This window comes from Crocodylus siamensis, chromosome 3 (assembly GCF_052110815.1).
Source record: "Crocodylus siamensis isolate JL-2025a chromosome 3, ASM5211081v1, whole genome shotgun sequence".
NCBI classification, from domain to species: Eukaryota; Metazoa; Chordata; order Crocodylia; family Crocodylidae; genus Crocodylus; species Crocodylus siamensis.
Window position 1 is genome coordinate 189252377 of NC_143397.1, and position 15614 is coordinate 189267990.

Here is a 15614-nt window from a genome sequence, read left to right on the forward strand (position 1 = left end):
GTGCTGTGGGAAAGTTGGTTAGCCTGCCTGCAGCACTGTGTACTTCCAGTTTAGAAATTAATGTATGAGGAGGAATGTGGCATATGTAAAGCTGCTACAGCCTGGCTTGCTAAGCTATTGGGTAGTCATTCCCTTTTTAAGGTACAAAATAGTTTGTCTTGTGCAGTTATGTTTTATTGTTGCCTTTGGTTTGATTTCTTTTTTTCCCCTTTTTCTTTTATAATTTTTTTTAACAAAAAGAAGTTTGTTTCTTGCTGTTAGCTCTTAGGGTTTTCTTTTACAAACCTGAGAAATGGACAGCTGTGCCTTCATAAGCTCTCCCAGAAGGAGGAAGGGAAAATCCAGTGATTACAGTTCATAATTTGTTACTTTTGTTTTATTAATGAACATTTAATTTAGGCTCTTCCCTGCCACATAACATCTTTGTAAAATGAGAAGTCATTAATCAGTTTTTAAATCAAGAAATAAGATTAAATATTTTAATTATATTTTCCCCCAAACTCCTTAGGTCTTTTTGATGTAACCATCAAAGGGAGAAACACATATATATTTTGCAGTCATCCAATGCCACACCTTGCACTTGCTCTGGACAATGGCTGTGTCACTGGAATGGTATGAATTACCTCTTGCTTTTAATTGTTTCACAGTATTTTATCTTATTAAATAGAATAAGTAGACAGTACTTTCAATTAGAGATGGAGCCAAGCAGCAAAGCTTCAGCTTAGAGTTTGCCAAAGTTTAGGTAACTTATAGATTCAGGATTTAGCTTACAGTTCATCACTTCTTGAGAAAGATTTGGTTTATGAAAACTGTAGAACTGAGATCTGTGCTTTCGCTCTTTGTACCAACCTTTCAAATGCTAACGACATATCTGGCATGGCCTAACATATCCTTTCTTTGGATGACTGTTGGTGCTTATGGCTAGTTGTAAACTTCCATTTATTTTCCTATTGTTTTTTGTAAATCACCTGCCTTTTAAGAACTTGTTGGGTTGTTCCCCGTCTTATTTGATCCTTTTCTCTTTTGTCCCCTCCCTTTATTCTCAAATTTGCTTCTCTGTCTCAGCTCTTGTAACATACCACAATGCAAATAGAATTATGGAAGCTGGTTCTTTGTGATGGAACTGTTTTATAGAGGATGGAAAAACCAGTGTTTCACTTTCCCTTATTTAAATAGTGACTTAAATGGTAGAGCTAACCCTGCTCTACCATATATATAAAAGGAGCAGGGTTAGCTCTACCATATATATATATAACGCACATTAGCTGTAACGGAGACAGTGACACCATATAGTACTGGGACTTTATCTGGGAATAGCTTCAAAATTCAGAGCAAACTGTCCAACCATCTTCCAACACTTTCTAGTATTCCTGTTCTTGAAATGACTTTGATGGGTGGAACATTTCTCTCTTTTAACTGACTTCAGTGCAATAAATATCTTTACATTTAGGGGACTGGTTGTGCACCTGCCTACCAGATTTCTTTTTTCTGGTTCTGCCTAAATTACGTTTTTACCGTAGGCAAGCCACAGTTTACAAATTCTGTATTGCCCCCTTCATGGAAAAACTGTGAACTTTAATTAATGTGTAAAGCTGTTTGAAATCTTGAAAAGAAACATAATGTGTATATGCAAAGTGGCACTGAAATAAAAAAGGTTATTATAAATTTTATATTTAATTAGAGCTCTAATGGTTATTTGGCTCTAGTTCATAGCCACTTCTAAAATCTATCTGATGGCTTCATTTATTCCTGAAGTCTACAATTAGAGCTGGTTGAAATTTTGTTTTTGAATGGAAAGCTTTTACCTAAAAAAATGGCCTATTTTGAAAGCAAACCCAGAATTGACTTCTAAAATTTTGTTTTCTTGTGAAAACTGGTGTAATCTAAATGTTTTAAAAACAGTATCAGCTGTGCACTGGCATTTTCCATTTACTTCAACCCCAATTTTCAGTAAATGAAAGAAACTTAATAATGCTCTACATAAAAGGAAAATGGCAAGGGGACATATATTTTGTATACAATGTCTTTCATCTGAAATGATCCCAACATAATTTCCCAGTCTGAATAAACAAATATGAATAGGGAATCTGATTCATCCTTGTGGATCCCATTGCTGCTTTTTCTAAGCTTTCAGGCAGGGGGAATATTATTCAGTGGGAACACAGTGGTGCAGCTGGTGGAGGGCAGCAGAGGGGTATCTGAGTCAGTGCACTGTTTCTCGGCTGCAGCAACTGATTCCAGGCTCCTCGGGGGGTAAAATACCCATTTGTAATAGCTGTTACATTCAAGATAAGCTGCTTCTGTTCTCTGGATTTTCATATAGTGCACCGTTTCAGTATATATTTTTTAGAATTATTGCAGTTTCCAAAAGCATATTTGAAAACAGCATAAGTACATTTCCATTTAGGTTGATTTCCATTGTTAACACCAGTATATTGATAAATTATTTGCTCATGCAAATTAGTGATGCATAAACAGAAGTCATGTCACTGGTCTGTGTTTCAGATTACATCATGTTTGATAGTTCGTATGATTGATTTTCTTGCTTTTCTGTGTGTTAGGACAATAGTGAGAATCTCTGTGAGCTACAGGTCCACCTTCGGCCAAACCACTGTGCCATTCTGGAATCAGCCAGGAATGTGGGGGACACAGTCACATTCAATCTTCAAGGCAAAGTAGCTGACAAAGTGTCAGGCTACACAGGACTCTCAAAAGAATTTGTTGTTCATGTTAAGGTAAGATGGGAGGAGGTGGAAAGAGAATAATGAACCAAGTATGTATTTAATCCCTGTGAAGTTGATGCTGTTTGAAAACTGAAGCAGTGATCTCCTCCCACTAGGTGGAGCTACAGACTGCAGGTACAGTTCAACAAGGAGATGTCACTGTGCAAATCCTGTAGAAGTTTTTTCTTTAATGATTTATTTAGAGAAATCTAAAGAGAATATAAGACTATTGTGGCTTGTGTTGGCAAAGGTCACTGAGTCTTACTTCGGTGATGTGACATAGAAAGGAAAGATGAATCAGTGAAATAATAAGAGAACTTTTCAAAAGCAGGGCAGCACACCCAAAACAGCTGGATGAAGAACTGTGTGTATAATATGAAGCATATACAAATAGCCTAACCTGCTGCAACTCCTTTCCTTTGAATATATGTTACCTTGCTGAATAGGAAAAAGTAGGGCGAGCAGCAGACTGATTGAGCATTAAAAATTAATACTAGGGACCAGGTCTGAATTAATGGATAGGCAAACTAGGCACATGCCTAGGGCCCTAAGTGAAGAAAGGGCCCAGTTGTGCTTATTTTACATATTATAATTATTGAGCGTCAAAAAGTAGGGGCCCATGAGTTTGTTTGCCTAGAGCCTTGCTAGGGACTTCTGTGGAGGCTAATAGCTGGATAGGAGACAGAACATGACAAGACTAAAGGAACACTTAAATTACTTGTGATTTACCCATTTGTCACTGATTACCTTTTTAAAATTAAAGTACTTGTGGTAGTTTTAAATAGTATCTTGTACTTAGTTATTGCCTTAAATGCACGACTTTGAAATGATGGATTTTACTGGAGTGAGAAGTAGTGCTATTTACATATTTAAATCTATATATATATTTGTTTCTTGGTTTAAAGGGTGTGTTTCACAATGGTGCTATCATTCTGCTTACCACAAGTCTCTGCCAGGCTCTCTGCCTTAGATCTGATGGGAGTTGCAATGGAGTAGGAAAGCAGTCTGAAGAATCCTATTGGAAAGTGCATAAAATCAGCTCAGGAGTTTGTATGTTTGAGTGTGTGAAAAACCCAGGAATGTATCTCAGGATCAAGGATGGTCAATGTAATGGAACAGTAAGCAGTTCTTGTTTATATTTTCTTCAGCAAATGTTCAAGTAAATTGTCAGTGAGAGGAGAAAAAGTGACTTTTAAACATTTCCTAACATTAGGGAAAGGGACAAAAATTTGATGAAATATTATTCATGATTTGGGCTTTTTCAAAACATCCTTCATATATCCATGGAGAATTGGGGAAATATAGTGAGATATGTGCTGTGGCATGTGTGATTTATGGTTGATTTTAATGATATACTTACATTGCATTGTTAAAACCTTTGACACAAGTGCATTAAAAAATGTTTTAAAAAATGTCATGTTTGGGTTACAATCATAGAGGAGTAGGGCTGGAAGGGACCTCCAGAGGTCATCTAGTCCTGAGGCAGGATCTTTCCTATCCAAACCTTTCTATACAAATCCATTGTCTAGCAAAGGGGTACTTAGGAAGGTCACAGGGGGTATGCGTGGGTGGGTGGGTGGGCTGGCGGGGATGAAGTGTACCCTGGGGTGCGGTAGTGGCGTCTCCCCTGGCACCTTTGCCTCTTACCTGGGGGGGGGGGTGCACCAGGCACTGCTGGCCCCACACAGCACACTGAAGTGCCTCCCTGCCCCACACCCCAGCTCACTCTCCTGCTTGGTCGCTGGTCTGCCGCCCTTAGCCAATAGCTGGTGGTGGCCACGTGCAAGTTCTCCCCCCGTTTGGCCCCTCCTCCCAGTGCTGCCACTACATGCACCCCAGGAGCGCAGGGGCGGTACGTGTCTGTGAGGCAGTGCGAAGCAAGCTGGGGCTGGCACTGTACCAAGCTGCTGTTGGTGTGGGGCTGGGCCACACTGCTTGGGGCAGGCATCGGTGATGCTGGGATGGGGGTTGGAGGGGCTATGGTGAATTCTGGAGTGGCTGAAGCCCTCCTGTAGACCACCTGCCACCACCACTGCCACTTGCCCTGCACGCAGCCTGGCCTGACCCCCCCACTGGGAAGAGCTTGGCACTGTTCCAGCCCGCCCTGTGTGCAGATCCGGGGGCACATGCCCAACCATGCCATCCCAGGGTATGTGCAGCTCAGTCCCAGGCTCCACGCAGCTGTGCAGCACCTGTCCCTCCTTTACCATGGGGACCTATGGGAGCAGGGCTACAGGGCAGGGGGCTGCAGCCACTCCAGAATTCACCGTAGCCACCCCAACCTCTCTCCTAATGCCACTGCCACCCGCCCTGAGTGCAGTCTGGCTCAGCACCCTCTGGGAAGATCCCAGGGCCACCTCCGCCACAGGCCTCAGCCCACCTCACCCTGCCCCATGCTGACTTTGTCTAAGTCTGTACCTGAATTAGCATTCGGTCTTATGCATGATTATTTTTATAAATTCAGATAATTTGTTTGCTATTTCTAAGCATAAAGGAATAAATAGGGCCAAACATTAAGTGATCTTTGTAAGACTGAAGAGTCAGAGAACTTAGCAACGTGCTAAAAACCAAAAAACGAAATGAAATGACAAAATATTCAAGGTTTAAAATAAGTTCTTCAGCTTTGTGTTACATTCAGTTGTTGAGCTTATATTTCTCTGTTTCCTTTTTCTTAGGGCACAGGTGATGTGTACTGTCACTTTAAAATTGAGAAGAACTTAGAAAATGGATCTGTCAGTCTGGAGTCTGTGCGAAACAAAGGAATATTTGTTGGTCTTCTACCAAATGGTCAGAGCAAAGCAGTTATTCACACTGGAGAGAAAAATATTTTGTTCTACCCACAAGTCATCAAATGTATGCAGCTTTCAAAATATTTGGTATTTTGCTTGTATATTAGTTTTTTATAGCTACACATGTAAATGTTTATGACCAGAAAATTAGGTGAAAATATAAGCCAGACTTTGAAAACCTGCTTTTATGTGAATTACAATATTAACAATGAGAAGCCGATCCTACTAACAAACAATTCCTTCCAGATCCCCTGGTTAGTTTCATTTTTCATTTTACCAATCAAGGAATGAGAAAAAACTGTTGACTTTTTGCCTGAATAAACAAACAGCATTTGAGTGCAGAACAGAAAGGGAGATGCTAAGGAGTTAATTGTCACTTCCTGATTCTCTGAGAAAATCTGGACACTTGAAGAACAGCCTGAGGGCTGCTCTGTAATGTGCCAGCTGGCAAGAGTCCCCAAGAGACTGACCCAAAGCTAAGCATAACCAGAATGTACCCTTGCCATATCCTTCCTTAGCCACAAACTGTTCCTCACTGCTAGGAGCAGCCAGAAAAGACGTATGGCTCTGCTGTGCTGGATCTGCGCTTATTTCCTTCTGTACTGGGAATCTTTGGAGTGGGATTGGTATGGGCAAGTGTAGTTATGTAAGTTGAAGTAGATCTAAACTCTATATCAGTACTGAAAATCAAACTCATGGTGGTATTTAAGTGCCACTCTATGCATGTAAAAATGAAACAGGATTTGGCATTATCTCTTTAAAAATGGGAAGGGGAAAAACCCTCCTAGACCTCACCCCTCAGGGCAGCCTACCTAGTACTTCCTCACAGCTGATACTGAAGCTCTTCTCAGTCTAAACACATCCTCATTTGGTCAATCAATTACTGCCTGGCTTTTCCTTCCTGAGCAGCTGTACTGGTGGGAAATACCTTCCTGTATCTTCTCCTAGTCTAGTGCTATCACACAAGAACCAACATAACTAGATTTGGCAGTTGTCCTGATGATTGTTTTCTGATGTTTGTCAGTGGGGTAGATGACAAGAGCTACTCAACTCAAAATTAGCAATTGAAAACACCTACTGTATCTATAATTCCTTGAGGCTTCTTTGCAAACCCGTTTTAGGCTAGGTATAGACATTACACGTTAACCGTTATAAATGATCAAAAACCCAGGTAAACACATTCCTGTACAGAAATTTGGTGCACATAGACCAATTTAAAAAATGGAAGAACCCAGTCTGAGATAGACTTGGAAGGAGGTAGTAGTATCAGACTTAAGCTATTTAGACCAATGTATTGAACTTCTGTAACAGATCCCTTCCTGACTCAAGTAGTGGTCCCTTGGCATCCCAGGCTGCTTTATTGGGTATCCATTAACCTCTACCTCACAGGGCAACATGGTAGCCTTGGCAAAGCTTGTCGTCTCTGGCTGAACACAAAATTGCAGAGCCAGCTGCAGGCAGGAAGTGGGGCACAGGGCCATGCAAGCTGTCAGCTGTGGCTGGGTGATGGGGGACCAGGGTCCCAGCCAGACCTGGCCCTGGCCTGAGCCAGCACAGCTGAGGGGTGCCTGCATGGTGGGGGCTCCCTCCCCTGCTGCCCAGCCTGGCTGGCAAGCATAGCTTCTCTCCCTTGCCTTGTCCCACCATGAGCAGCTGGCTGCCAGTGATGGGGGGCAGGGAGGGAGCAGAGGCCCCTGTCCCAGACCTGAGCCAATGTATTTGGGAGGTGCCACATGGTGGGGGCCACTGCTTTCTGCCCCACCCTCACCCCCCCAATGGATGGATGCTGGTGCAGGGGCTGCTGAGGAGCCATGTTAGTCAGCCAGATCAGGCAGTGGGTGGGAAGCCCCCATTTTGCAGGGCCCCCCAGCTCAGTTCTGGGAGAGCTGGAGACAGGGTGCGAGCCTCTGTTTCCCCACCCCACTTCCTCCACTGCTGACAGCCAGCCACTGGCAGAGGTGGAAGGGCTGCCAGTCAGGGGTGGCCGGCTGCTTGACAGGGCTCAGCATTGTCTGGCAGCCTGCTGGGAAGCATGCAGGAGTGCCCCCAACCTACTGACCCCAGCCAGTACAGGCTGCCTGCGTGCACCTCCACCGAAGGACAAATGTCTCTTCTGTTCACTCCTGATCTAACCTAGGGTGCTTAAAGAGTGAAACTTAGATCATGTCTGCCTTGGGCTTTTTGAAAGTTTATATTTAACCTGAATGTTTTTCCTAAAGAAGGACCAGTTCTCAGCTCTGATATGGTAATTCACTATTCTGATTTCATGACATGCAGTTTGTATATCATAGCACCAGGCCCTGTAGCAGGATTGGAACCCCCAGTTTGCATTTCAGGCATGTCATGCAATATTTTACACATTTTCTCCCAACTGTAAATTCCTCCCAACTGTAAATACCATATGTGTTTTACTGGCAAGGAAAACAGAAATACAAATACCGGTATAAGGATTCTGATAGTGATTTATACCATTCAACTCCCTTTTATTTCCATTTGGTGTATAGCTATTGGTCACATGGTCAATTTTTGCACAGCAGAACCCCATAGAATTATAATCTTGTGGACACTGGTCAGCGGATATTTTAAATTAAAAAGACAATGCCATGAAAATGATGAATTGGACATCAGGCTTTAGGTATAATTTGCGAACTCTCATATTTTAGCCATGTAGAAAGCCTCATTCATCAGAGACAGGAGATATTGTAGTATACACTTATCAATCATTTAATTATAGTTTATTTATACATAGCTAGCAATACACATAAGCATTATTATAAGTCATCACTGTATTGGCAACACTTGGAACTCAATATATATATTATAAGAGACTGTGAATATTAGATTCAGTATGTATGTGCAGAAGAGAGAGAATTGTTTTAACTCCAGGAAAAAACAGGGTTTCAATAATAATCCTTAACTAAAGCACCACACAGAGATACCACTATAATAAAAGTAAGTATTAGTCCATTTTAGGCCCAAATGAAATCCTTCCCCCCCCCCGCCCACATACCACCCCACTTGGTTGTTAATATAAAAAAAAAAGGTAAAAGGAGCTAATGTGGTCCATCAAAGCATCTAAGATTTGTCTTTTTGCTATTTCATGGTTCAGTAATGGCTACTGTCAGTTGTATTTAAAAGACATCCCAGATAGTTTCCTTTTTAAGAAAGAAAACATCAGGAGGGGGAGATAGAGGAGCTTATCTTCAAGAAAACTACATTTGAACGAGTCATTTGATTCAGACATCAATGTTAAATTGTTACTTAGATTTTTTTCAAAACAGTAAATGGATTTTTATTGGCGTGCCATCTTTTAATTTTTTGTGGCCTGCAGCTAGCAACAAAAGCCCATTTCTTGCAGCTATCTGTAGCACAGAGAAAAGATTCTGGTATATATTGTAAGTTGGACAATTGTAAGACCTATTATTAGTATTTGTCATTGAACATACAGAAGCTTTTAAGTTGGAAAAGTAAATTATTTTTTGCAATGGTGACATACTTTAAATGTTGTTGTTTTAGTTGGCAGGGAAAAGCCTATGGGAACATCTGCAACACTCAGCAAACGAGAAGGACAGTTCAGAGAATCTGAACACCCAGTTGCAAGAGCCCAGCAGCCTGTGGCTCACAGCCCATCACCTTCTCCACCCTCAAGTAAGTTTTAGAAAACCTACCCTGCTGCACTGTGCTGTATGTGCCTTTGGCATATCTTTACAGTGGCATACTTCAGGGAAGAAGATGAATGGCTCTTTTAGACCCTTATGTTATTCAGCATGGATGCCTGTTAACAGGCTGTTTGACTTCCAGAAAAGCAAAGAAGTTTACTGTATTGCTTAGACCTGGTCTGTAACTAATTTCAGGGATTTTGATTATGGATTTGAAATGAGCTAACTAGCTATCTCTGTAATTATTTGGAGTCTAGCAGAGGGCAATGAAAATAGTTCAGGGGCTGGGGCACATGACTTCGGAGGAGAGGCTGAGGAAACTGGGTTTATTTAGTCTGGAGAAGAGAAGGCTAAGAGGGGATTTGATAGCAGCCTTTAACTGACTGAAGGGTGGCTCCAAAGAGGAGGTACACATTATTACTTCTAATTATTGCTATTTGAGAGTAGCTCAGTTGTCCTTATGGCAGCAGTTTTCTTGCTCTCAGCTCAGTAGAGCTTCTTTTAATTGCTGAACTGGTAGATGTCCTCTCATATGGCATTATCATGCCATGTGCAAGTTTTCCAAATGGGTCTAGGGCTTTCGGTAATTGGCACAATTTGTTGAATCTAAAACCTGAGGCAACAACATACATCAGATGTATTTAAAAAGAAGCAAAAAGTCTATAAGGCTGGGAAAAAGGGTCATTTTACAGAGTTACCCACCATAAAAATTAGGTACAGTTTTTAGCACTTTATTTGAAGTCTTCATGAAAAATAGTACTTTTGGCCTCTTTTTATGTTCATGCAAAATAAATAGAAAATATTCAATGATTCTTCAGTATGGAATCTTTTAAAACCTTCCTGAATTTGGAGACTTTTGGAGGCCCATGGGAGATTTTCAGCCTACATATTTTGATTCTAACCCTTCTGGTTAACATTCACAGAAGGATGATGTTGATTCTGTAACTGAGTGTTTAGCCTGCCTCCCCAGCTGGACACTTACCATACACACTGAAAACATCTTGCCCTATAAATTGTCCAGGTCATCTGTCTGGCGCTGTAGGGCCAGGTTCTGCAGCTTACTCACTGGTGGCACTTTAAAGTGTTGGAGGATTTTTGTTGTTGTGTGTTTCTGCTTTCTAGGAAATTACAGGAGGTCTATGAGGTCTCACAAGTGCCTAGATATTTTTTTGTTCTTTTCTATTGTATATTTCTAAAACCACCTTAAAATTGCTTGTAAAGAAACAAATATGGAACAGTGAAAGAGGGGTCATTGATACTGATCAGACTACATGACTGTGTGTAACCCAGTGAGTAACTGGGGTTTATAACTTATCACTGATCACGTGAACCCCATAGAAGTGATTCTCAACCAGGGTGCTGTATGATCTTTTTAAGTGTGTTTTGGGATCCCGTGCAATGACCTACAGACGACTTAGAAGATAAACCCACAAATTTCAAATAGGTAGAATCACAGAAAATTAGGATTGGAAGCATGAATACCATAGGCTGGGGGAACACAGCGACCTCCTGCAGGCAGCAGCAGCGGTGTCAGCAGCATGGGCATTGCGGCAGCAGGTGGGAAGCTCGCGCAGGCAGCCATGGCAGTAACAGTGGCAGGTTGGGTGACAAGTGCCAGCCAGCAGTCGGTGACCACCCACAGATGCTGTTGGCAACATCAAGAGTGGCCAGCAGGGGTCAGGGACTTCCGGCAGATGCCGCTGGCGCGGGTGGGGGAGGTGGCGGCAAGTGACGACTGCCCACAGGCACTGCTGGCAGTGTTGGCAGCACTTTTTGCAGGGGGTGCACCACCAAGCTCAGGGGGTGCACATGCACCCACATGCAACCCCTTCACATCATCAGTGGTTGGAAAGGACCTCAGGAGGTTATCTGTTCCAACTCCCTGCCCAAAGCATGACCATCCCCAGCTAGATCATCATAACCAAAGCCTGGTCTTAAAAACCTCCAAGGATAGAAATTGTACCACCTCTCTGGGTAACCTGTTCCAGTATTTTACTACCCTCCTAGTAAGAAAATTCTTCCTAATAGCTAACCTAAACTTCCCTTGCTGCAGCTTGACACCATTACTCCTTGTTCTGTCATTTGCCACCACTGAGAACAGTTTAGCTCCATCCTCTTTTGAACCCTGGACTGCAGGTAGTTGAAGGCTGCTATTAAATCCCACCTCAGTCTTCTCTTCTCTAGACTAAATAAGCCCAGTTCCCTCAGCTTGTCCTCATAAGTCATGTGCCCCAGTCCCCTCACTGTTTTTGGTGTTCTCCACTGGACTCACTCCAATTTGTCCATAACCTTTCTGTAGTGGTGGGCCCAAAACTGAACACAGTACTCCAGATGTGTCTTCACCAGTATAGAATAGAGGGGAATAATCACTTTCCTTGACCTACTGGCAACACACCTACCAATGCAGCCCAGTATGTCATTAGCCTTCTTGGCAACAAGGGCACACTGCTGGCTCATGTTCAGCTCATTGTCCACTGTAACCCCCTTTTCTGCAGAGCTGCTGTCCATACAGTCAGCCCCCAGCACTGTTCCATCCTAAATGCAGGACTTTGCATTTGTCCTTGTTGAACCTCATGAAATTCCTTATGGCCTAATCCTCCAGTTTGTCTAGGTCACTCTGAATGCTAGCCCTACCTTGCAGTGTATCTCTCAGCTTGGTGTCATCTGCAGACTTGATGAGGGTGCACTCTATGCCATCTTCCAGGTTGTTGATGAAGACATGGAACAAAACTGGCCCCAGGACCTACCCCTGGAGCACTCCATACTGGCTGCCAACAAGACATTGAGCCATTGATTATGACCCTTTGAGCCTGATTCTCCAGCCAGTTTTCTATCCATCTTACAGTCCATTCAACCAGCCCATATTTCCTTAGCTTGCTTGCAAGAATGTTGTGGAAGATTGTATCAAACGCCTTGCTGAAATCAAGGTACACCACATCCACCAGTCTCCCCACATCCACAGAGCCAATCATCTCAACACAGAAGGCAATCAGGTTGGTTTGACATGACTGTCCTTGGTGATCCATGCTGGCTGTTCCTAATTGCCTTCCTCTCCTCCAAGTGCTTAGAAATGGATTCCTTGAAGATCTGCTCCATGATTTTTCAGGGCCTGAGGTGAGGTTGACTGGTCTGTAGTTCCCTGGATCCTCCTCTTTCCCTTTCTTAAATATGGGCACTATGTTTGCCCTTTTCCAATCATCTTGGACCTCCTTTCCTGGTTGCCATGAGTTTTCAAAGATGATGGCCAGTGGTTCTGTAATCACCTTAGCCAACTTCCTCAGCAGTCTTGGGTGCATCCCATCCAGCCCCATGGACTTGTATATGTCCAACTTTCCTAGGTAGTTCCTAACCTGTTCTTTTGCCACTGTTGGCTGCTCACCTCCTCCCCAAACAGTGCAGCATGGTGTAGTAGCCTTGGAATTGACCTTACCTGTGAAGACTGAGGCAACAAAGACATTGAGTACTTCAGCCTTTTCTGCATCCTCTGTCACAAGGTTGTCTCCTTCAGTAAGGGACCTGTGCTTTTCCTGGTCCTCCTCTTGCTACCAACCTACTTGTAGAAACCCTTTTTGTTAGCCTTCACATCCCTTGCTAGCTGCAACTCCAATTGTGCTTTGGTCATCCTGACTTCATCCCTACGTGCCTGAGCAACATTCTTATATTCTTCCCTAGTTATTTGTCCAAGTTTCGTTTTTGTGACTTTGTTTACTGAAGAGTTCCCTGCTAAGTCAAGCTAGTCTTCTGTCATACTTGCTAGTCTTCCTGCACATTGGGATGGTTTGTTCCTGCACTGTCAGTAAGGCTTCTTTAAATTACAGCCAGCTCTCCTTGATTCCTGTCCCCCTCAGTCTGGCTTCCCAGGGGATCTTGCCCATGAGTTCGCTGAGTGAGTCAGAGTCTGCTTTTCTGAAGTCCAGGGTTCTTACTCTGCAGCTCTCCATCCTTCCTTTCCTCAGGATCATCTCCTGGTAACTGCTTCCCAAGTTGCCATCCACTACATTCCCCACCAATCCTCCCTTTTTTTGAGTAGCAGATTAAGAAGAGCACAGCCCTTAGTGGGCCGCTCCAGCACTTGCTCCAGGAAGTTGTCCCCAATACTCTCCAAAAACTTCCTGGATTACCTGTGCATTGCTGTATTGCCCTCCCAGCAGATGTCAATGTGATTGAAGTCCCCCATGAGAACCAGAGCCTGTGATCAGAAACTTCCGCTAGCTCCTTGAAGAAAGCCTCACCCACAGCTTCCTTCTAGTTTAGTGGTCTATAGCAGACCCCCACTATGACATCACCCTTGTTGCTTTCCCTCTGACCCTAACCCAGAGACTCTCAAGAGGCCTATCTCCAGTTTCTTACTGGAGCCCTTTTACATAAATTGCAACTTCTTCTCTTCTCCCCTGCCTGTCCTTCCTGAGCAGTTTGTACCCATCCATGACACTGCTCTAGTCATGTGAGCTATCCCAGGAAGCCTCTGTTATTCCAATCATGTCATAGTTCCATGACTGTGTGAGGACTTCCAGTTCTTCCTGCTTGTTTCCCAGGCTCTTTGAATTTGTGTACAGGTACCTACAGTAACTAGTTGATTGCCCTGATTTATCAGGAAGTATAAGAGCACCTCCCCTCTTAACCCTCACATGCTTGCTTTTCCTTCAAGTCACTCACTTCCCCACTTACCTCACAGCTTTGGTCTCTATCCCCTAGAAAACTTAGTTTAAAGCCCACCACACCAAAGACCCTCTTCCCTCTCTTCATCAGGTGGATCCCATCTCTTCCTGGCAATCCTACTTCTCAGAAGAACATCTCATGGAACAAGAAGCCAAAGCCCTGCCAGCAACAACACCTGCACAGCCAGGAGTTGATCTGTAGGATGCACTTGCTCCTGCCTAGGCCCTTTCTCTTGACTGAAAGGATCAAAGTCAAAACATTCTGACTTGTTGCAGTCTTTCTGAGTTCTTTGCAACAGAAGAATTGCTCTATTATTTTTTCATAGTCAAAATATGAATGAAAGCTAAGAACTGGCATTTTCTGATGGGTACCTTGAGTATAATGAGAGGTGCCTTGAGGTGAAAAAGTTGAGTCATTGCCTTAGAGGCTTATTCTATCCTTCAGTCTGTTCCACACACCTTATCCTCCTTAATCATTCTTTTTTAATGGTGTTAAAGTGATGGTATTGCTGTGATGGTCCAGGAATTATGCAAGAATTCTTGTGGGTGATTATCTTTTATTGGACCAACTGCATGGCTGGGATAGACATAGGCAAGCTTTTGGATATCACAAAACACCTTCCTCAGGACTTTGGGGAAAAAGTAGACACAGCTGAGCTAAGTAGTAGATGTACACACAAAAGTGTGTAAAATCCCACATAAATAAAAACAGAATATAAGAGCAGTTATCAGGTAGCCAACAGACAGGAGAAATGCATTAAAAACCTGATATTGGAGGATCATTATCATCTGTGAAGTGCAAAGATTATCAATCCTGAAGTCACTTCATGGACCATTAACTCATTGTCTCTGTTAAGTCACTGGAATTTAGAGTGTCTATACACGTGCTATATACATGCTCTGGGTTGGGGGGAGGGCACTTTAATTAGAGTGGCTTGAGCCACTCTAATTAAAGTGCCCACAGTGTCACGTGTATTTCTCGTTCTGTGCTTCAAAATGATGGTGAGGGTGCTTTAACTAAAGCTTGTTTGGTGACCTTTAGTTAAAGCACTCCCACTGCCATTTTGAAACTCCAGGAAAGTTAATACATGTGACACAGAGGTTGCTGGAGCATGCTAATTATTAGACTCGCGGCAGACATGATTGATCAAGTTTGCTGTGACACATGCTAATTAGTACACATAGGAACAGAGGTCTGTCACATATTTAGATGCCCCTAGGGTTCAATAGGCTAATGAGTTTCTTTAAGCCCCATCTTAATGATAAATACATAACCTGTTAACCCACCTCTGTTGCCACAGCAATGAACACTCCCCACAACAAAACTATCAGAATGATCAAAATTCATGGATCATGCACATATCTCTATTTGAGAACGTGGCATACCTCATCCAGTGCACCAAATGCCCTCATGGCAACTATTAGGGAGAAATGAAACAAAAACGATTCACTGTAATGATTGATCACCAAAAAAAGACAAAGGACAAAGGCACTCGAACACTGGTAGAAGAATATTTTTCATCGAAAAATCACTCCCTGCCTGACCTCACAGTTCTCATGATGAAAGGAAATTTATCTTTTGAAAGAAGAGCATGAGAATGGATTCATCATTCAGAAATTCTCTCCCAGAGGCCCAAGGGAGGGTACTGTGATACCTGAAACTTGTCTATGTGCATCCCAGCCATGTAGTTGGTTCAATAAAAGACATCACCTGCAGTAATTTTTTTAAAGAGAGGCACGAATTTTTGTTTTACTTTGGAGATAAACATCTGACTTCTATTTAAT

At 42.8% G+C, this 15614-nt stretch overlaps 1 protein-coding gene across 1 annotated transcript in view; it reads left to right on the plus strand.

The window, feature by feature from the left end:
• The window catches only part of LOC149869243 (lipoxygenase homology domain-containing protein 1-like), a 270001-nt gene that overhangs the window by 60426 nt on the left and 193961 nt on the right, over positions 1 to 15614 (plus strand). The window contains exons 12-16 of the mRNA XM_090037326.1: positions 509 to 612; positions 2562 to 2735; positions 3629 to 3841; positions 5399 to 5576; positions 9029 to 9160. Of these exons, the coding sequence (XP_089893452.1) occupies positions 509 to 612; positions 2562 to 2735; positions 3629 to 3841; positions 5399 to 5576; positions 9029 to 9160 (801 nt within the window). The remainder of the gene's footprint in view (positions 1 to 508; positions 613 to 2561; positions 2736 to 3628; positions 3842 to 5398; positions 5577 to 9028; positions 9161 to 15614) is intronic.